This window comes from Enhydra lutris, unplaced genomic scaffold (genome assembly GCF_002288905.1).
Source record: "Enhydra lutris kenyoni isolate GAN:26980312 unplaced genomic scaffold, ASM228890v2 scaffoldscaffold45, whole genome shotgun sequence".
In the NCBI taxonomy this organism is placed as follows: domain Eukaryota; kingdom Metazoa; phylum Chordata; class Mammalia; order Carnivora; family Mustelidae; genus Enhydra; species Enhydra lutris.
The window spans coordinates 14,510,888-14,531,759 of record NW_019154129.1 but is presented as its reverse complement, the minus strand read 5'-3'; the positions used below and the strand labels follow the sequence as shown (position 1 = coordinate 14,531,759).

Sequence of the window (20,872 nt, the reverse complement as noted above, 5' to 3'; positions counted from 1 at the left end):
GGCCACCACCGTGCGCTACAAAGGGAGGAACCTGCGGATCAAGGCACCCATGTGCCGCGCGCTGAAGAAGCTCTGTGACCCGGACGGTGAGTGCCCACGGCCGCGGGGCTGCTCCGGTGCCGGTGCACGGCCGAGCTGGCAGTGTCTCCCCGGCGGCTCCAAGCCTGCTTCTGCTGCTGCTGCCCACGGGTAGCACCTGCACTCGAAACTCCGTGTCACAGCAGTGTGTCCCCTAGGAGATTGAGTTTAGCTCAGAAGCCACAGCCTGTTCAAACAAAATGTCTGCCAGTCACAGGCAGGTCTCTTGTGTCCTCTCGTGGCCTGGTCCGTGGCTCAGGCTTGCAGCTGTGCCCACAGCCCTGTTGGCCTCCCTGCTTCAGAGCCCCAGTCCCCGGGGCCTTCTCTGCTGGCCTCGCTGTCATGGCAGAGCTGTTTGCCCGGAGCTCCGTTTATGTTCTTAGTTGTGTGGCCGAGCGCGCGGCCTTTTGCATCAAGGTTCACGTGTGCTGAGCCCTCGTGGCCCCGTCTTGTCACAGGCTTGAGCGACGAAGAGGACCAGAAGCCCGTGCGCCTGCCGCTGAAGGTCCCCGTTGAGCTGCAGCCGAGGAACAACCACGCCTGGGCCCGCGTGCAGAGCCTGGCCCAGAACCCGAGGCTCAGGTACCGTGGCCGTCGGCACCTCGGGGGAGAGGTGGGGCCCCAGGACGCCGATGCCACACAGGGTGGGGGCAGTGAGGCCCTGTTGTGGCGGCCCTCAGACCTGGGGGTCCTGGAGGGGTCGAGCTCCTGTTTCACACGTGGCAGGGGCTCTCGGGCCACAGGAGACAGATGTTGTGGTTAGCAGGGTGATGGAGACAGTCCCTCCCCTCAGGACCCCGTCCCTGCTGTCTTAGCATCTCCCTGGGGATTTGTGTGGGACGTAGACACACGGTACCACTGGGAGTCCAGACCGGTTTTCATTTAGACGTTGGACTTCTTCTTTGAGGTAAAATTTTCCAAAGTTACGATGAACTGTTAGTCATTTAGGGTGTCTGACTCATGGCCTGGGTACCTTCACACGGCACTGTAGGATTTTCCCCTCAGTCTGGCTCCAGAACATTTCATTATCTCAAAACCTCATGCACATGACGTCTTCACTTCCCCCACCCCCAGCCTCGGCTGCCCGTCACACATGCCGGTTCGGTTCCCGTGAAGGGGACAGTGCGGCCTGTGATCTGCTGTGTGGCTGCTCTCCCCGAGCGGAACACTTCATCTGTCAGGACCTCTTGCTTCCCTGTGGATGGAAGCTCTCCTGGTGCTCAGGCCGGCCCAACTTCTTGGCCCCAGAGGATGCTAACAGAACAGCGTGGTGGGCTGTGGCACGGCCTGCATCCCGGGGGCGCTCTCCTACGACCTGTCAGGGCACACAGGAGCGCTGGTTTTTTTCTCACAGCTTCATGTGAATCTACTTCTCTCCATTTAAAGGGCTAATTTTTTTTAAAGGTTTATGTATTTGTCAGGGCGCACGCGTGCACAAGCAGGGGGAACAGGCGGAGAGAGGGGGAAGCAGGCTCCCCGCTGAGCAGGGAGCCCGATGAGGGGCTCGATCCCAGGACCCTGAGATCATGACCTGAGCTGAAGGCAGACGCTTTACTGACTGAGCCACCCAGGCGGCCCTGAAGGGCTGACTTCTAAGAAAGGGAGTCAGTGGCCTTGCCAGGCACCGTGCCTCCGGCCCCTCCCCTGCGCTGTGTCCGCAGCCCGTGGCCCCATCTCATGTCCCCGCCGTAGCCTCGTGGTCCTCGGGAGCTTCCCTCCCCGTGTAACGGCTGCCCTGTGCTGCCGGTGGTTTCTCCGCAGGATGATAGTGGAGCTCCACCGGAAGGTCTCCAGCCTCATCGAGTTCTTGAAACAGAAGTGGGCGCTCCACGAAGTGCGGATTGTATCCTTTTCTTAGTGACGCAGCCTCGCCCGTACCTGCCATGCCTGCTACGTAAGACGCAGCTTCTCGTCTCCTCCTGAGGGTGCAGAGGGCCTGGGGCGGGGGGGCAGAGCGGGGACTAAAGCACAGTCCCTCATCTTCGGGGGCTCAGTGTGAGCCCCTCCTTGCTGTCTGCACTGCAGGGTGGCTGCCATCAGTCTCTGTGGTAGAGCTGGGGTCACACAGCGTCCCTGCCAGCAGGTTGAGTACCACGAGCAAGGACACATCCCCAGACTTCTTGTGTCCTTGGCCGCCAGTTAGCCTGCGGTCCCCGGTGGGAGGGTGGCTACTGGGTGCACCGCCGGTAGAGGAGGACGTCCCTGGCACGCGTGCTCCGCGGCCGGCGGCACATGGTGGGTCTGCTCCTGTGGCCGCTCCTTGACTGCGTGCCCAGCGGAAGACGCTCGAGGACCGGCAGCTGCAGCACTCGCTTACAGAGCCGTCGCAGGAGAAGGTGGCGCTGCACCTGTTCCCAGGGGAGAGCTGCACGCTGACGCCACTGCCCGGAGTGGCCCGCGTCGTGCACTCCAAGGCCTTCTGCACCGTGCACTGGCAGGAGGGCGGCCGGTGCAGGCAGAGCTCCAAGGACGCCCACACGTTGCCTCCCGCCCAGATCCTGGGCATCCAGAGTGGGCAGGGCACGGCCAGGGGCCAGGTGAAGTGTCCACGGGGCGGCGCTGAGGGCAAGGGCCCGGGACGTCCTCCTCCTTCCACCGATGCCTCCCAGAGCTCTGGAGAGAGCTCCCCTGAAAGTGCCCCTGGGGAGGGGGCCCCCCCGAGCCTCAGTAGCCTAGACACTCCTGACAGGCTGCCCCTGGGGCTTCAGGATGCCGGGGCACGGCTTGAGAAGACCCCCACGGCTGCTCCTGCAGAGGGCAGGGATGGCCCTGCCCGAGAGCCTGGGGATGGGACGTGTGCCTGTGGCCAGCTGCCGGAGCTAGAGGAGGAGCTCTCACTCCTTGACCCCTTCCCGCGCTACATGAAGTCTTGTCAGGACCTCATCATCCCCGAGCAGTGCCGCTGTGCGGACCTGCGGCCCTCCGGGTGCGCCTCCCCAGAGACTCGCATCCCCAGCGGGGCAGAGGTGGCCGACCTCACCCGGGCTGGGGCATCGTCCCCTGTCCGTGCCCCGCCGGCCCCAGAGCCTCAGCCCGGCCCCGGGCTCCAGCCAGATGTTTGCACTAAAGACTCAGCAGATGCACCTGCAGAGGAACCCCAGGAGAAGGCGAGCCCCTCGGAACCCCCGCCTCAGGGCCAGCCTGCCACCAAGCCTCCGAAGGATGTCCCCGCCGGCCGGCTGGCCCAGCAGCTGCGCGAGGAGGGCTGGAACCTGCAGACCTCTGAAAGCCTTACGCTGGCTGAAGTCTACCTCATGATGGGCAAGCCGAACAAGCTGCAGCTCGAGTACGACTGGCTGGCGGTGCTGGGCCCCGAGGGCCAGGCCCCCGGCGGGCAGGCCCAGGGCTCCCGCACTGGCTCCCCGCCCTCCACCTTCCACGAGCAGCGTCTCCTCGGCTGCCTCCTAAAGCTCATCTCCACGGAGGTCAACCCCAGGCTGGTGAGTGCCGGTCGACGCTGAGCCCTGTTCCCACCTCAGGGGGGCTGGGCTCCGCCTATAGGCTCTCACCCTGGCAGCGGGGTCCTGGGGGAGAAGGAGGCGGGGGCCCAGCTGACCGGGCAGGCCTCGGTTCCTTCCCTCGAGCCGGGTTTTGGAGAGAGGGCTCTGGTTTGCTGCAGGCGGGGGCCGCCTCCTCATGGCTCACACGAGGCTCCGAAGACAACAGCGACCGAGAAGCCGTTCCTTGTCAGGCTTTAGTAATTACACTCGGTCCTCCCTCCTGGCCAGGGACAGCCCGTGTAGAGGCGATGCGGTCGCCGTGGCCAGTAGCCAGGCAGGAACCTTGCAGATTTCAGCAGAGGGAATGGCAGGGTCATTCGTGCTTGAGTGGGGCCGTCCTGGGAGGACGGTGGCACAGCTTCCCAGGAGAGAACGGGGTGGGGAGGGGATGGACGGGGTGCCGGGCCTGCGCCCAGGAGCCAGGTGAAGGGCTCGGGGGGTCTTCAGGGGCTCCATGCTGGGGGATCCTTAAGCCTGGAGAGTGGCTGTGACCCCTTCCTGGGGCATCAGGTCAGCAGCAATGGGGCAGAGGATGCCACCGAGAGAAAGTCCGTGGGCTTTCCTGGGCGCGAGAGAATGGAGTCTGAACAGGTTCCTGAGCCGCTGTGCATGCTTAGTGCTTGGGAGCGCGGGGGTCCATCACCTCCAGGAGCAGATACCAGGGGAGCAGAATGTGGTGGCCAGGAGGGGGCTTGGGGGACAGAATGGGCTGTGGGGACCCTGTGGGCCCACCAGAACAGTCATGTCTGCACAGCCGTTTCCGCTCCTCCCGGAGAGACGGCCCTCAGCGTGCGTCCTGCCCGCGTCCCTGTGCGGCATTTGCCACAGAGAAGGTGCTCAGTGGAGCGTGCGGGGATGCGTGTGAGTCCGTGCTGCGGGAGAGAGGGCTCTCACGGGCTGGTGGGACCTGGGTGGGGACTGCAGAGACCGGAGGGTGAGCCGTGGCCTTTAGGTTTAGTGTGGAAAGGACTAGTGCCCCACGGATGGGCGTGGACAACGTGCGGGCGAGTGGACAGATGAATTCAGCGTACGTTCTAGAGTGAGGCTCCTGGAGGAGAGAAGACTGGAGGGACAGAAGCGTGTCCTGTACGTTGGGGGAGAGGACCCAGCGAGGCCAGCTCCCGTGGAGCCTGGGGCAGCAGCGGACGCAGGCAGTGGCCTTGGCCTTGATGGGGAGAGAATGGCAGGAAGCTTGGGAATACGGCAGAGAATTCAGAGCAGGCTGTTCAGAGCCATGCCCCAGAGTGGGGCCCCCACAGCGGCCTCTGCATCACCTGGGGACTCATGAGAGATGTGTGTTCTGTGGGCCCAGAGACGTAGGGACCCCTCCCCCAGCTGACTGTGACGGAGCTCAGCTGTGAGAGCCCCTGGGTAGAGGTCCAAGCTGAGCTCGGAGCCCTGCGTGGGAGGCAGGCTGGCTGGTCCCGCCGGCCCCTGCCGTGGCGGAGCTGCTGAGCCGGTGCCACCCACTCCCAGGCCACTGGCCAGCGGGACCTTGGCAAGAGGATGCTTGGTGTGCGGGGGGCGAGTGCGTGGGGATTCTGAACAAACTAAGCAGGAGGGAGCAGAGCAGGGTGCGGAGTGGGAGGGTCCCACGGAAAGGGAAAGGTGGGTCAGGATGGAGCCCTGAGCAAGCTGTAGCTGGCAAGGTCGTGCCACAGGCAGAGGAAGGGGTCCCTAATTCACAGAGAGGTCGGCTCCAGTGCTCCCGGAGAGTGGGTGCTGGGGGAGATCGACGAGGGGTCACCAGGGTGGGGAGGGAGAGGGTATCTCTGCGGCGGGGACCATGGCAGTGAGTGTGGCTTGAGCCCGGGCTTGCAGAACCCCCGCGGTTGGCATCTGAGTCAGCAGAGACCGCTTCAGCTGGGACTGTGTTGAATTCTAGAAAATCAGTCTGTACTTCCTTCCTCTGACTCACAGTCCGCAAAGACCATCGCGGTTCTTTTTTTAAGCCTTTTAGAAAGACGAGTTTGTGTCCCCACCATGCGGCGGCCCCTCCGGCAGCGTGACCGCTTTTAGGCTGGCTGCGTCCCCGCCGGCTCTCAGCCGTGACGGGATTGCTGGTCCGTGCGGCCTGGAGGCAGCGTGCTTGCTCCCTGGAGGACCTGCCTGCGGGTGCGGTGGGAAAGCGGCACGCTGCCAGGTGACGAGTTAGGGTTAGGACGCCAACCCTCACCCTAACCCGTGCGGGGCGTGTTGTGATCCCTGAGCCGGTCGGAGCTCCTCATGCCCCCAGCTCTGGGCCTCCCCGAACCATCATTCACTAAGTTCGGCTTCCGTCGTGGCCCACTTCCGTCCCAGGCTCCAGAAGGGAACGCCAGCTCCACGGCTTCAGTGAGGCCGGCCCAGGAGGAGCAGTCGGCGACCCCCCCGGGGAAGGTGGTGACCGTCAGCTCCCGGAGCCCCCGCTGCCCGCGCAGCCAGTCCGCCCTCCGAAGCAGCAAGACCTTCTCGCCCGGCTCCACGCCTTGCTCCTCAGGTGAGGCCGGGCCGTCCTGTGTGCCTTCCTGGGTGTGGGGGCTGTGCCCAGCCCCACTCACTGGGCTGCCGTCTCACCGATGGCGTGTCAGAGTGGAAGTCCCCGTGGCTCGCGGGGACGGGGAGCTCCGGGCCTGTCACCTAAGGCTTTGGGTCCTGGGGGGTGGGCGCCGTTGGGAAACGTGGGGTGGGCCTTGCCAGTTAGGTCACTTCAGGGGGTCGTGAGGTCAGCGGAAGCCTCCCTTGCCCGCTGAATCGGTGGCTGAAAGCCTCAGAAGGGCCTGTTTCCTTTTACATTCGAAGTTTTGCCCTCAGGTGAGGGATCCCCCAGCCGTTTCACGTGGTCTTGGAAGGAAAGGTGGGCTGCCCTGCCGGTCTACACTGTCGGTCCTTTGAGCCATAGGGGGAGTAACGTCCCCGCAGGGTCATTCTGGTTACCTGGCACCTGACACGACAGAGGTTGAGAATGGGCACATCCATTGTGCCCCGTGCCTGGGAGGCCTGCGCAGTTACTGTCCGGTGGGCGCGTGCTTTCCCTGCGGCACCCTGGCCGTTCTGGTCACCATGAACGTCTCAGGCCCGCAGGCATCCCGGTGTCAGGGCCACATGCTCCATGCGAGAAGCGGAGCCGCATCTGCTCTTAATCAGACCCATGCAGGTGGGGGCATGCTGGAGCCGAGCAGACCTCGTGGCCTGTGTGTTAACGGCTTCTAGGTGTTTTTTTTGTTTTTTTCTTTTTTTAAGATACATTTTTTTGAGAGAGAGCATGACTGTGAGCATGAGGGGCAGATGGAGAGGAAGAGGGAGAATCTCAAACAGGTTCTAGCACGGGGCCCAACATGGGCCTCGATCCCGTGACCCCAACATCATGACCTGAGCCAAAATCCAGGCAGACGCTCAAGCGACTGCACCGCCCAGGTGCCCTGGGTTATTTTCCATCCCTGCGCGTCCCCAGCTTTATGTGTTCTCTGGCTGTGCCTGGAATAGCCCGTTTGTGGAATGGGATCGCCGCACGGCGGCCTCCGGGGCGACAGGCTGGCTCGGGGTCTGTGCAGACCAGGGCTCGGAGCGACAGGCCAGCTGCTGGGGCCCGCACTCTTCCTGCCTTCCGCTCTGCTCGCAGACTGTCCTCGTCTCCGCGGGCTTTCCCATCCTTTCACTCTGCGCTGAGGATGTTTCTAGACCGAGACACTCGCAGTGCCAGAGTCCGGCCTGGTGCTCAGAGGGCCTGAGCTTAACTTCACAGACTTCCAAATGGGAACTAAGGGAAGGGGCCCGTCCCTACATGGCTTAAGGGCCTGCGCAGCAGCACCCACGGTGACAGCCGTTGGCAGAGTCTCGGAACAGTGGTTCCTAAAGAAACATTCTCTGCCGCGTCATCTCTGGGCTGTCTTTGCTACCAGAGAGACGTAGAGTTGGGACCGGTGGACCATGGCCCACCGCTGCCTGTCGTCAGGACAGGCTTTGAGGCCCCCGGCTGTACTCCAGCTGCAGAGCCCAGGGGTACCAGGGGCTGGGCGCCCCCCAAGCCTGGCAGTTCACTCTCTGGCCCCTTACAGAGAGAGCTTGCTGACCTGTGGTCTGTGCTGCATGGTCTGGAAGGTTCTTCCAGCTCTCAGATGTCCTTGCAGGCCTGTCTGCCCTTCGCTCTGCGCATCGAGGTGGCAGAGTGCTGCTGTGCCGTCAGCGAGAGCCGTGGTTCAGCCACGGTGGGACCAGAGTTGCAGGGAGACGTGTAGGAAGCAGGTTTGGGAACTGAGATCTAGGAAATAAATGAGCAAATGGGTCAGTTGTCCCATGTTCCCGCTCTGACTTTCTTCTGGAAAGAGCTCTGTGTGCACTGGAGATAAGTGGTAAGTGGTCCTTTTTGCCGTCCCTTGGCTTCTAGGTCTGAGGAACCCGCCGAGACCCCTCCTGGTGGCGGGCCCCTCCAGCACAGGCAGCAGCGACTCAGACGGTGGCCTTTTTGCTGTCCCAACTACTCTCCCGCCCAACAGTCGTCACGGGAAGCTCCACTCTCCCAGTAAAGAGACCGAGCTGACTTTCCGGCCGCACCTGAACTCCATCAGTGTGAGTGCGGGCCATGCTGCGCTGCCGGCCGGGGGCCTGCGTCTGGGGGCGCGCTCTCACCCCGGTGCCGTGTCCTCGCAGATGCAGTCGGACTTCTTCCTGCCGAAGCCCAGGAAGCTGCGGAACCGGCACCTGCGGAAGCCGCTCGTGGTCCAGGTCAGGGCGCCCGCGTGCGTGTGTGCGGCAGGGACAGGCGGAGGAGTAATGGGGCCCTGACCGTCCCCTGACGTACCCATGCTTTTTGTGCGGCACAAGCACCACTTGTAGAAGAGATGGGATGTTCTGGGGATTCAAGTCCCGCGTGTCCCAGGTCAGGGTGTGTCCGAGGACTCTTGGAGCCTCTGTTACATACACGCAGCCGGCAGAGTCAGATGACCAGGTAGACTGGAGTGGCCAGAGGCCAGGCTCCCGTGAGCTCACAGCAGGGCATGCCGGAGGCCCCGTGGCAGCCAGCTGCAGAGCCTAGAGCACAGCCGGCCGGCAAGAGGCCATGCGTGGCTGAGGCTGGATTTCTGCAGCAACTCGAGGCCCAGAGCGGCGGCTGCGTCGCACTGCCGTCCGTGTACGGGCTCTGTTCGTCTTGCTGGTCCCTTACACTTCTCTTCCTGCCTTGAGGTTAATTCACGTAGGAAGGAGAGATTGCGTGGCGGGTCTCAGGCCACAGGGTGCCCGGCAGTGCCCCCTCTCCTGCGGTTCTGCTGCCGTGGCCTGTAGCCGAGGTCGGCAGGAAGCGGGTGATGCTGCGGGCACGTCATCAGAAGGCCAGCGGTAGCCTCGCGCTGCCTCACGGGCCTGATGGCCAACCTCGCTCGCTCCTGCAGGCGGAGACGAGAGACCTCGCGGGCGTGACCTTGGTTTCAGTGGATAGTTACGGTTCTGTCTCGCTACTGATGGGTGTTGTTCGGTTGCTACTGTGCCGAACTTACAGGTCCGACTTTGCCCCAGCTACGTCCTTGTAGGACAACAGTACTTGTAGGGTTGACGCCGTCACAGTCGAGGTGTCCGTGGCGTGTTGGGACACCTGCCCTGTGGAGCCGGGACTGCCCTATCCTAGGTCCCGCGCGTTGTGGGCGCAGGCGCAGTCCGTAGCAGCACATTTGGTGACGTCTGTGAATCCGCCCCCGACCGGCTGGACGGCAGGTCCGTGGCCCCGGGGTGCAGGCTCATGCGTGCGCCTGGCCCGCGGCGATGGCGTTTGTCGAGCTTTATAACAGTGCTCCCGCGGGTGCGTGAGGCAGGCAGCCTGGAGGGGCGAAGGGCTCGCAGCTGGGCAGCCATCCCTGCTGTCTGACCCCAGGACGTTTCCATCTCTACACAAAGGAAGCCGGTGGCCGTCACCTCAGGTGCCACCCCCCAGCCCCGGGCAAGCACTGTCTCCAGTCACACTCCCTGTCCCTGAGGGTTGGCCTCTCCTGAGCATTTCACACAAGTGGAACCACACATAGTCTGTGGTCTTGTGCGTTCACTGTTGTGCTAGAAGGTGTTGGCGGCACAGGCCTTTCGTCTCCCTGCCACGCACCCTGCTTTCCCTCCAGCAGAGCGGGCCTCTTCCTGCTGCCTCGCAGCTCACTGCCAGATGATCGGGTCGCCCCAATGCCTCCTGGCGCCGGAGAAGACCTGCGGGGCCTCTGTGTCCTGGTCCCCTCCTCTCCTCTCTGTGCCGACCCCGAGGGGCGAGGAGACGTCCTTCGCGCGCGAGCAGGGAATGTACCTCGTGTCCAGAACTGGGCGTGTCTCTCGACGTGGCAGATACTTCCTGTTAATGTTTTATTTCTGTGACCGCCGCAGCCGTTCCCATGACTCCCCGTGAGGTGGCAGCCGCCACACTGCCCTACATGATGTGGCACCAGGAGACCAGGGCCGCTGAGCAGGGAGGGTGGGCGCCGCGCCAGCCGTGGGAATATGCTTCGTGGCCTGAGCCCGTCTGTGTCGTGAGGAGCCGCTTTATTTCCTCACGAAGCGTGCGAGGGCCCCGAGATCTGGGGGGCGGGGCTTGTCTCTGAGAGTCCACGGCCAGTGCCCGTAGCAGGTGTGCAGCACGTGGGAGGTCACTCTGAGCCAGCGCTATGCCATCGCGGCGTCCCTCCGGCATTCCCTGGGGGAGGTTGGCTCCTCGGGATTCTTGTCAGAGAGGCCCAGCGTTCAGGGGCTCGGGGTCTGCAGGCACAGCTGTCCTCCATGTGCCCCAGGGCCCTTGCGTCATGGGCCCTTGATCCACAGCCGCTGTCTGGACACATTCCGCTCCCTCTGACCTGGAATGTCCCTTACGGCTCATCGCCGGTTTCCCGAGTGATGGCCGGCCCCGGGGTCTGTCCGTCACCTGCTCACTGGCACTCCTCCCTCCACAGAGAACGCTGCTTCCTCGGCCGTCTGAGCACCAGTCCCACAACGTCTGTTCCTTCTCCATCCTGTCCAATTCCTCTGTGACCGGTAAGCACGTGGGCTCCCCGGCTTCACGCTTTCCTGGGCGTCGCCCCATCTCCGGGAATGGCAGGTGTTGGTGTCCTCCATTCTTTGCAGGACATCGCGGCCATCCCTATGTCCCTTCTGTCCCCAGAGCCCAAGCGTGCCAGGCCTGGGCCCCGGAGGGCAGGCGCGGACGCCTGGTGGGTGGTGGTGTGCGGGCAGGGGTATGGTGCAGGAGGCCCCGGCTCTGGGAAGCGTGCGGGCTCCCGCGGCCGCCCTGGTGGAGTGACGCACGTGCCGTGCCTCGCCCCGCGGGTCAGAGCACGCGCTCCGTGAGCGTCCACGGCTTTTCTCGTGCACACCCTTGGCTGCAGAAAGGCTGGCAGGGGTGCCGACCTCCAGAGGCCGAGTCCCGGGGCCAGATTTGCGGCTCTGCCTGCCACGCCTGCCACTCAGGTTGTGTGCCCGTCCTCCATCAAGGCTCCCCCGAGTGGGGCATGTGGACCACAGCCCTCAGCAGCCCCGGGAAGAGTGCTGGTGCCGGTCCCAGGGGCCCGGACTTTCTCCTCCTCGGGGCCTGCCTGACCTGTGACTTCCCAAGTTGGTGACTGGGAAATTCAGTGCTTCCAACGTGGCTCAGCTCCCGTGGCCGTGGCTTAAGAGAAAGTGCTCCATGGCCCCGTCATGTGTCCCGGCGGTGCGGGCTGACGCATTTGCTTCTGTCCTTTCCCCGCAGGGAGAGGCTCGTTCCGGCCCATTCAGTCTTCCCTGACCAAAGCCGCCCTGTCTCGGCCGATTGTGCCCAAGGCCCTTCCCCCGCAGGCCACGGGCCACCTGGCCAGTAAGTTTTTGTCGCCAGCACGGCAGACACCACGGGAGGGTTCCGAGTGAGGTTTCTGTTGTCTTTTCCAAGCCGGTGTTTTGTTACCGTTCAGGGAGAACACAAGAGCCTTCGCCCTTGCTTGGAAATGAGGCGTGAGGGAGAGGGTGTGCCGTGAGCCCCTTGGGTCACTGTCAGGGTGTCCCTGGAGCTGAGCTTCAGACGTCCTTTGTACTGCCAGGTGCTGTCGACTTAGCCGCTAAAAGCGCCGGCATCATCCCCGGGAGCCCCCTCCCCATCTTGGACACTGAGGGCCTATCTGGTATCTCTCCACTGTCTTCGGACGAGGTGACTGCCAGTGTCGCTGGTCAAGACCCTGCCAGCAGCCACCAGAATGGCGATTCCATCCCTGCTGGGGGGGTGAGTACGTTCAGGCTTTTCCGCACCATCAACAGCTTCTGGGATAGGTCAGTCGGCTTTCCAGATGGATAGGCGCCAAGGCCAAGGGACTGAGGTCATGCTGGGCTCCAGTTCTGCCTGAGGAGGCAAGGGGCCCCGGGAGGCTGAGGCGTGGGTGAGTGCTGTGTGGCCTCAAGGGGAGAGCGGAGGTGGAGGCAGTGGGACAGGCTTGGTCTGACGCCAAGACAGGCCCGGGGCTCCTGTCTGCCTCTGGAGAAGGCAGCTCTGGCCACACCAGCTGGCAGGACACCCCATGTCTCCCTGGCACGTCTGTGACCCCACCCCAGCCCCTGTGCCCAGGCTCTGCGGGGACTTGGTTGCTCTTTGAACTAACAGCCTCAGCTGTGGGGACTCGGTGACCCAGCCCCCACAGCAGTACCTCCTGTCCCTGCGGCTGTGAGGAGTGTGCGAGCGGGGGGCTCACTGGCTCTCCCGGTGTTGCTGCAGGGCACGAGCGACCCGTTCATCAGCGTCCCCTCGAGGCCTGAGCAGGAGCCAGTGGCGGACAGTTTCCAGGTAGAGTGTGCTGTTAGCTCTAGGGCAGAGTAGCTGGCCTGGGCCCCCTCTGAGCCAGGCCCCCCACCCTCGTGGTCTGCCCGTGGCCGTAGCCTCACTCCCCTGGACTGCCAGGTCGTGGCAAGAGCACACAGACAGCCCTCGAGGCCCGGCAGTGCTGTCCTTCCCACCTTGCCTGGACAGATGAACTCGTAGCTCCCGTTGGAGGCCTTCATCCCCGCCACAAGGCGGCCTGTGTCAGTCGTGCTCCTGGAAGGACTGTTTGGGGCCAGGAGGTGGAGGTCATCTCCCAGTAGTTCTCCCTGGTACTTTTCCTCTGCCCAGATTACCAGCTGTTCTGCCAGCCTTGGAAGCAGGACCAGGCCCCCCTCGACCACCGCCCCCCTCGGCCTGGTCTCCAAGGCCACCATTGCTCAGGTGGTTTCCAGAGAAGTGAATCCACTGCGTGTGTATATTGCAGAGGAGGGGAGGTGGCTGCTGGGTCCTCGTTTCTCTGTTGACGCGCCTGCCGGTCACTGCCGTGTGGGTCGAGGCCAGTTTTCCCTTCCGTGCTCCTGATCATCTGTTGTGTTCCCTGCCCCCAACCCAGGGCTCACCCGTGCTCTCCCTTTCCGAGCTGTCCAAGGCTCCTCTCCACAATGGGTCCCCCGTACCCCTACCCGCACCGGAGGGCTCCAGCAGCCGCCTGTCTCCACCCAACGTCTCCGCGCTGCTGGACATCTCCCTGCCCGGGCCGCCCGAGGACGTGCTCTCGCAGGGCGAGCCCGCCACGCACATCAGCGACTCCATCATCGAGATTGCCATCAGCTCCGGCCAGTACGGTGAGGGCCCCGGGGGTCCTGACTTCCCCCGGGGGCGGTCTGCACCTTGCTGGGCACACCGCTGCCCCGCGCTCCCTCTTGAGTGTGGAGTGTCTGCTGCGTGCGGGGCGCCGCCTGACGGGCAGGGCAGCCCCAGTGGATGAGGGGCAGAGGGGCGCTGTGGCTCCTCAACGGCCTCGAGGGCAGAACGGGCCCGCCAGGCCTCTGCAGCCCATGGCTCAGAGGGGCCTTTTTCTGGTTAGCTCTGAATCTGGGAGGATAGCTTGAGGCTGTGCGAGTCCCAGGAGGGGGTTGGGCTGGGACCTGTGGGGGTTTTGGTGTCAGGCTTTCTGGGACAGCACTTGCTGGTCTGCCTCAGGCTGAGGGTTCACGGAGAACTTAGCCCTCACCCTCGCGTCTTCTCTTGGTGACGGGGACACGCGCCCTGGTGCGCCGGTGTGGCTGCTGTCGGCACCAGCAGTGCGTGTTGGGGGCGGCTCTCTGCGTGGGGTCCGGCACCGTCAGCATAGTTGCAGCCACTGTCCCTCCCTGAGCTGGGCACGTGGGCCCTGCCGCCGTGGGTTGCCTCTGTAGGCCAGGATCGTTCGTCCTCCGTGGTCCCCGTGGGGTTCTGGGTCTCCACGTTCAGGGCTCTGCTGCCCTGCTGATTTCCGGGTGGCGGGCAGGGAAAGCGGGGTGCCACTCACCCACGACGGCTTCTCTGATCTAGCGCTTCCGTTGACAGGCGAGGGAGTCCCTCTTTCTCCGGCAAAACTGAACGGCAGCGACAGCTCCAAGAGTCTTCCCTCCCCATCCAGCAGCCCCCAGCCCGACTGGATCGCCTCCCCAACCCACGACCCCCAGTGGTGCCCCAGCGACCCCACGGACTCGTCGCTCAGCAGCTTGTTTGGTGAGTGGAGGGCACAGCAGGTCACAGCGGGCTCCCTGTGGCGCACTCGGGCGGGCCTGGGGTCTGAGGTCCCAGCAGAACTGCTTGTTTCTGGGTTCATGTTGTGTCCCTCACGTGGCTGGGGGCACCGAGGTCTCTGGGGGCACTTCACAAGCTGGCATGAATGTGGACACTGCGGTGACGCTAGCCCGGCTGAGATGGCCCCTTCTCTGCACTCCTGGCTCCTGTGCCTGTCTCCGGGCTGCCCGCTGTTGGCTCCTGCCAGCTCGGGCTTTCTGCTCTTGCTGCTGGCGGTGGGACAGATGACGGCCCTCGGCGCTCTCAGCTTCCTCTTCCCGTCCACAGTTGAGTGTCGTGAAGCCAACGTGCCCACAGTCTCTTGGCGTGTTGACTATAGACTGGAGCGTTTGCAGGATGGGCCTCTGCCCCGGGCACCAGGTGCTTGTGCAGTGGGAGGAGCCGCCAGGGACAGCCACATTGGCCTCAGTGGCCTGCGTGGAGTGGGCTCCTAGCGCCCGTGTGGGATCAGCGCCCCCAGCGTTCTCTAGAGGACATGTGTGTGGTGGGGGGGCTGGCGGCCCTAAAGGGTGGTTTTACACATGGGTCAGGTCGGCACCCATGCGGGCACGCGGGCCCATAGGTGAATGAGGGTCCGGGCCGGGGGTGCAGGGTGGCAACGCCGATGAGGCTCTGTTCTGAAGGAGGTCACAGAACAGTGTAGGGCCTGCAAAGTCAGATAGAGAACGTGAGAAATCAGAAGCACCTTACAGGGAGATGAGGCTGGTGACGCGACTGGACCGCGGCAGGGTTCCTGGAAAGCAAGGCCGACTCACTCACACTGCACGGAAGACTCCAGGCTCCCCGTGGGAGGGAGGCCAGGAGCACACGACTCCGTCCAAAGCCCCGTGGCCACACGAGCGCACGGATACATGCCTGGGGGTGCCTGGCAGGGTTGTCTGCGGCCTTCCCGGGACCCTCCAGGCGAGTCCGTCTCAGGATGCTTCCTCCTTCTCTTGGCAGCAAGCTTCATCTCCCCAGAGAAGAGCCGGAAGATGCTGCCACCCCCGTCAGGGACCCACAGCGGCACGTCCCTGCTGGGCCCCAGCTTGCTGGATGGCAACTCGAGAGACTCGTTTGTGTCCCGGTCCCTGGCTGATGTCGCTGAGGTAGGCGCGTGGCCCTAGCTCGGACTTGACGGGCAGCTCGCCTTCTGGAGGTGGCCGGATGCCTCCGCCAGGCCTGTTGGGCGCTTGGAAGCCAGAGCTGTCCTGACTGGGGAAGGCCTGGCCGCCCTGGGCCAGCACTCGTTCCCGTGTGGCGGCAGATGCGGGACGCGAGCCAACAGCTCTGCCCTGGAGGCCTTGGAGCTGGGGAAGCCCCGGAGGCGGGTGGCCTGTGGGGCCTCTGCTGGTGGGCAGCGCGGGCTCTGGGTGTGTTCTCCCCATCAGCGCCGCTGCTCCTGCTTCAGTTTCCTGGTCCATCCGTTGCTGCCGCCGTATTTCGAGGAGTAGGTGGCCGCTGCGGGTGGTACGTCCTCCGTGCCGCCGTCTGACGGGCAGGGGCGCCTTCCAGCTGCCTCTCCCTGTGTGGTGGCTTGAGGCTGCCGCCCGCTGAGCTGAAGACCAGCTCGGGGTGGGGAGTTGACGAGGAGGCGAGACGCAGTCTGTGACGCCCCTTGTTTGTCCACTCAGAGCTGCCTGGGCCTCCACTCCGCGAGGAGCAAGTGCGTCAGGGAGCAGGCAGGACTGGCAAGGGCAGGTGGGGAGAGCGCAGCGCTCCGAGAGAGACGGGCGGGAGGACGTGCGGGAGACGGAGAGAAGGCTCCGCAGAGAGAAGGCTGGGCCTAGTTCTGGGGTCAGAGGCCTGGAGCAGCGTCTCCTGAGTGCTGCTTCCCTGGGACGTGCCGGTGTCGGTGGGTCTCTCTGAGAGTTCCTCGTTGATTTCCCGATGGAGCCCTGCGTCCGACCACTCACGGCTGTTTCTCAAGGACGCCTCGGCTTCCCCTTATCCCAGCTGGCGTCTGGAGATCTGAGGAGCTCGTGGGGAGAGTTCAGAGCTGAGCGGTGACGTGACTAGAAATTCTACCCAAATAGACGCAGACAGAACAGCGGCGCACACCCTCCTTGCAGTGCGCAGCATTTCTCAAACTGCTTGTGGGTGTGATGTCACAGGAGAAGCCATCTTTCCCCTCCTGTGTGTGTGCGTGTGTGTGCGTGTGCACGTGCGCTTATAAGCCCTCGGCTTCTGTGCAGATGGGCCTGCCGCATGTATCTGAGACCCTCGTCAGGACTCTGCCCTTCTGGGCAGTCTCCAGAGCAGCAGCAGCAGTGCCCAGGGCTGTTTCAAGTGCAGACTCGTGGGCCCAGCCCAGGTCCACCCCAGGTTCACCCCAGGCTCACTCCAGGCCCACCCCAGACCAACCCCACATGTTCACCCCAGGTTTAACCCCTAGGCCCACCCCTGGCCCACCTGATGGGCTTTGAACAGAATGGGCGTGAGGAGGGGTGGGAAAGGTAGGTCCAGGCTGGCCCACGTCGACAGTGATGGCGGCTGCTGGGGAGCATGTATGGGGAAGATAGGCACTAGTTGCTCTGCTTTTTGAAAACAGGTTTTAGTTTGACGTTTCTCCTAAAAAGCTTAAAAGTCTGTTTATCGAAGTAGTCTCGTGAGTCCCAGATTACAAGTTGCCTGGTCTTCCGACTGAGCCAGCCTGACGCCCCTGTCGTGAACCCTTAAAATTCAGTTCATGCCATAGGTCTGCTCGGAATTTTCCAACGTGGTTCGTTGACCAGGGTTTCGAGTCTTCCCCAGTTCGTTCAGCTCCCACTGAAGTCCCCGCCAGTTGCTCCCAGGCCAGCGGCCAGCCAGCTGCCTGCTGACCTGGACGTCCTTGTGTCCTCTGCCTTGTAGGTTGTGGACTCCCAGCTGGCGTGCATGATGAATGAAAACAGCATCGATTACATATCTCGATTCAACGATTTGGCCCAAGAGCTGTCCATCGCCGAGCCCAGCCGCCGAGAGGCTCTGTTTGATGGCAGCGGAGGCGGCCACCCTGTCGGTGACCTGTCCCAGTGACCACACCTCATCCCTCGTGGGGCATCCTGGAGGCTGCAGAGGAGGGCTGGTGGTCCTCCACGGTGGTAGGAGCAGCTCTCTACAGGCTAGAGAAAACAAGCCCAGGAGCCCCCTGGAGATGATCTGAACAGAGGAACCTCTGTGCCCCAGAATGTGCACCAGGCAGGAAGCCGTGTCCCAAAGGGCAGAGGGCCGTGGTGGCCTAGGAGACCAGGACGGGTTCTCTAGGAGGGCCCGTGTCGGTCGCTGCTGTGCCGTTGGAGCGGCTCCCTGCTGGCCGTGGCACAGCGCGTGGTGGCCACATTCCCACCCGTGTGTCTGCCTCACTTGTCGTGTTGGACGTTGTAGTGGCTTGTCCTCCCGAGGGAAAAGTGTGGGTGTGTGGCGGTGGCCACGGCCCCCGGGACTCACAGCCTCGCTGCTCTCCAGGGGCAGTTCCGGCCGCTGCTGCTCTTTTTCTGCCAAAGCTGTGCACCTTGCGGTTGCTCTCTCTGCAGAGGACGGGGAAGGGCAGCTGGGCACGGCCGGGCTCTGCCTGGTGGGGTCTGTGTCCTCAGCGGACACTTGGGAGGACGCCCGGATTGCAGGGCAGCACACCTGGCGCCGTCCCCCAGAAACACGGGCCCTTGCGGAGTGAGCGCTCCCCCTGGAGCTTTGTTCTGACTGGCTCAACGGGAAGGAGGAGGGAATCCGGTTTTGTGCAGCTTGCGTGGACTTTCAGGAGAAAATTCTGCTGAAGTGGTTGGAAAAGGTTTTCCTTGTGTTTTGAGAATAAGGAGACGTGGAAGAAGAAAAAAATTCAGGGTTTCCTTCCTGTGTTCAAGCTTCTTGGTCAACGAAGACGTCCTTTGCTGGGTCCGCAGCGGTGCTTTGGCCCACAAGTTCCCGAACCACCTGGGCGCTGCTGCCTTGCCGCTCACACGCGCGCCCTTTCTGGGAAGGTCTCTGCCTCTCCAGAGCCTCCTCTTCCTTCCGCAGGCTTCTGTGCGGAGTCCACCCCGTGCACACGTTTCCTCCTTCACGTCTCCCCCACCCTGTGGTCCTGTGTCTCTTCTTCCAGCGCAGGGAGCGCAAGAGGGTGCAGACGCCTGGGCGCAGTCAGAGCACGCAAAAGCCACGTCCCTCTCATGTGCTTGGGCCTCCTTTGGGTGACCGTTTGCCATCACTGCCGGCGGGTCAGTGCCCAGAGTTTGCCCGGAACAGAGCTGATGGGGCTGCTCTGCTTCTTGGCCTGGGGGCAGGCTTGACAGGCAGAGCCCCATCCAGCCCCCATCCATCGTAGCCAGCAGCCAGTGCTGCGGTGTGGGTCCGGGAGCGCCCTGTGCACCACTGTCCCCCTGCGGCTTCATCCTCCGCCTGCTGTCTGGACCACTTCGGCTTTTGAAACCCACCTGAACTGAGGACAGTTTCTCTCTCCGCCCCTGCCTGCCGTGGAGCGGCAGTCCCACCCCAGGCGCTCCCCCCAGGATCCTCTCCCTCTCTGTAATGGAGAGATGAGGCAGCGTGTAAGGGAACAGAAAAGGTCTCTTGCGTGTGCAAGGAGGACGGGTGCTCCCGGTGCCACGGTCTCCGCAGCTGGCTGCGGGCAGCGCCGTTCACCCCAGCCACGGAGGGAAGAGAGGCCAGCTGGCCTTCCAGCTCGTACGTTCCTTCCTTCTTCTCAAGTTTTTCTCAGAGCTCTTGCCTGTCACGTGGTTTTCTTTCAGGTCTGGTTCTAGGTACAAACATCACTAATAAAAGCCACTGTGGGCAGCTCTCCTGGGCTCTTACAGAAAGTCCCGAGGCTCTGGAGATGGAGAAGAGAGGGACGTGCCCTTTTAGGAAGACATAGCATCATTTGAACCAGAGTGTCCTTGAACTAGCTTGTGCGGCTTAGCTGTCCATCTGCCAGCTTCCTGAAATGAGCGCCAGCCGCAGGGGGTGACAGCCGTGGAGCGCTCTGGGCCGCAGACTCTGTTAGGTCTGTAGTAGGTTAGGATGCCAGGCCAAGTTTAGGCCGCCACTAACTTACTCATACTCTACTGTTGGGGACCAGACACCCGCAGTATCATAAGGCATCGATGCTGGGAGCAGGACCTGATGGTAGTGTGCATGTTGCCAGAGACGGTAGGGGTCCTCAGCTGCTTTCATCAGGGGACACCCCGAGGCAGTCTGGCACATAGGCTGGCCCCGGTGATTCAGTGACACGTAAAAGGAAGAAAACTAGGGATTTGGGGTCAGCTTTTGTAGGCTCTTCAGTGGTACCTTCCGCTAGGGCCTTAACCACAGACTCCATCTGGAGTGTCACCTAGGGGCCAGGTGGATTAGGGAGGACAGTGGGCTGATTGTTCTCACCTGTAGCAAAGCTGACACGATTCCAGAGAATTCTGCTACTGCTGCGGCAACCTGACAGGTCTAAGCATTTGCTTGCTGTTGTTAAAGGGAAAGTAGAATTAAAAAGAATGAGTCTGTTTTTTCCCAGCCTAAATGAATACATGTGTATAAACATAAGCGGCTGGCAAAGGCTGGAATTTTCAAAAGACCCAAGCAGAGAAACTCCCCTCTTCCTGTCCCACGGAAGTCGTAGTCTTGGTGTGCACGTGTGGCTTTCTTCATGCATTTGAGCATGCTGTAAGACCAGATCCGTCCCTCAGAAAACTCCCTAGTCGCTCTAATGTTTGGGACCTTTTGCTGATTGAGCTTTTGTGAAGACGGAGACTTGAGTATCTCTGGTCTTCATGGAGTTGGTGTTGTGGCCTGTGATGAGCTTAGAAGATGCAGCGGGAAGTGTTAAGTGGAGGCTGGTGACCGGGAGCATCTGTGAGGATGTGGCCCTCACCTGTCCTATCTGCTAGGTGTAGAGTACTTGCTCAGGGAGGGGTATTTGGAAACAGTTCACCCACTGATCTACTTGCTTTCCCACATCTCCCGCTGCTTAGCTACAGGATCCCAGAAAAGGCGTCCTTTCCAGTGGAATAGCCTCTCAACTAGATCACAGCATGGAATCCAAACTCGGGCCAAGAAAAGTCACGGAATAAGACACTGGAAGCAAGTAGAGGAGGAAAGTAGCAGTTGCTGGTTTTTTTGTTGTGTTTAAAGAGCTTGAGATCTATCAGACGCATTTGTGAGAAGATAGGGCACTTTGTCTTAGGAGGAAGGAACCCCCAGCGAAACCTGCCCCGGGACCCGCGGCTCACGGGGAGCGCAGACGCGTGGAGTCGGAGCACGGCAGCGAGCCGGACCCTGTGTCCGCCGCGGGGTAGGGGCGCCGCCCTCCGCGGTTCCCGGTAGTAATCGTTAAGCCATATCCCCGAGGTTTCGGCTCGCCGGAGACGTGAATCTGTTGTACGGATTATAAATATGCATATACAGTGTATGTACAAAGCAGAATGCCTGTCCTTCCTGGTTATTTTTTGTACCATATTGTAAATTATATTATTTATTCTTTACCAATTTTGGGAATAAAAGGTGTTTTGGTTATTTAATATAATAAAAGCTGTTAAACTTCTTATGTTTAAATTTCCAGTTCAACTTGTAAATCTGTTTTTATTATTGTGCATAAATACATACTAATACTTGATCTAATACTTCTCGAGTGAGCCTTGTTTCCTTTGCGGCGGGCTTGGCTCTTGGCGGCCCGGCATCGGGCCCCGCGGCTGCGCGGCCACCGGCAGACCCGCGCGACTCCCAGCGGTCCCCCGGGCTTTGCCCCCTGCTACCGGGAGGCGTTTCCGGAGTGCGTGCTTGCGCCTGCGCAGGAGCATCAGGGCCCATCCGGCAG

General features: G+C 62.3%; 1 protein-coding gene across 1 annotated transcript in view; it reads left to right on the top strand.

The window, feature by feature from the left end:
* Positions 1 to 20,678, top strand: part of LOC111156066 (cramped chromatin regulator homolog 1) — a 54,225-nt gene extending 33,547 nt beyond the window's left edge. The window contains exons 7-21 of the mRNA XM_022516653.1: positions 1 to 86; positions 537 to 660; positions 1,840 to 1,921; positions 2,355 to 3,518; positions 5,880 to 6,057; positions 7,945 to 8,126; positions 8,208 to 8,282; positions 10,475 to 10,556; positions 11,269 to 11,373; positions 11,594 to 11,772; positions 12,259 to 12,327; positions 12,917 to 13,148; positions 13,873 to 14,037; positions 15,058 to 15,203; positions 16,948 to 20,678. Of these exons, the coding sequence (XP_022372361.1) occupies positions 1 to 86; positions 537 to 660; positions 1,840 to 1,921; positions 2,355 to 3,518; positions 5,880 to 6,057; positions 7,945 to 8,126; positions 8,208 to 8,282; positions 10,475 to 10,556; positions 11,269 to 11,373; positions 11,594 to 11,772; positions 12,259 to 12,327; positions 12,917 to 13,148; positions 13,873 to 14,037; positions 15,058 to 15,203; positions 16,948 to 17,112 (3,034 nt within the window). The 3' untranslated portion in view covers positions 17,113 to 20,678. The remainder of the gene's footprint in view (positions 87 to 536; positions 661 to 1,839; positions 1,922 to 2,354; positions 3,519 to 5,879; positions 6,058 to 7,944; positions 8,127 to 8,207; positions 8,283 to 10,474; positions 10,557 to 11,268; positions 11,374 to 11,593; positions 11,773 to 12,258; positions 12,328 to 12,916; positions 13,149 to 13,872; positions 14,038 to 15,057; positions 15,204 to 16,947) is intronic.
* The last annotated feature ends 194 nt before the right edge of the window (positions 20,679 to 20,872 follow it).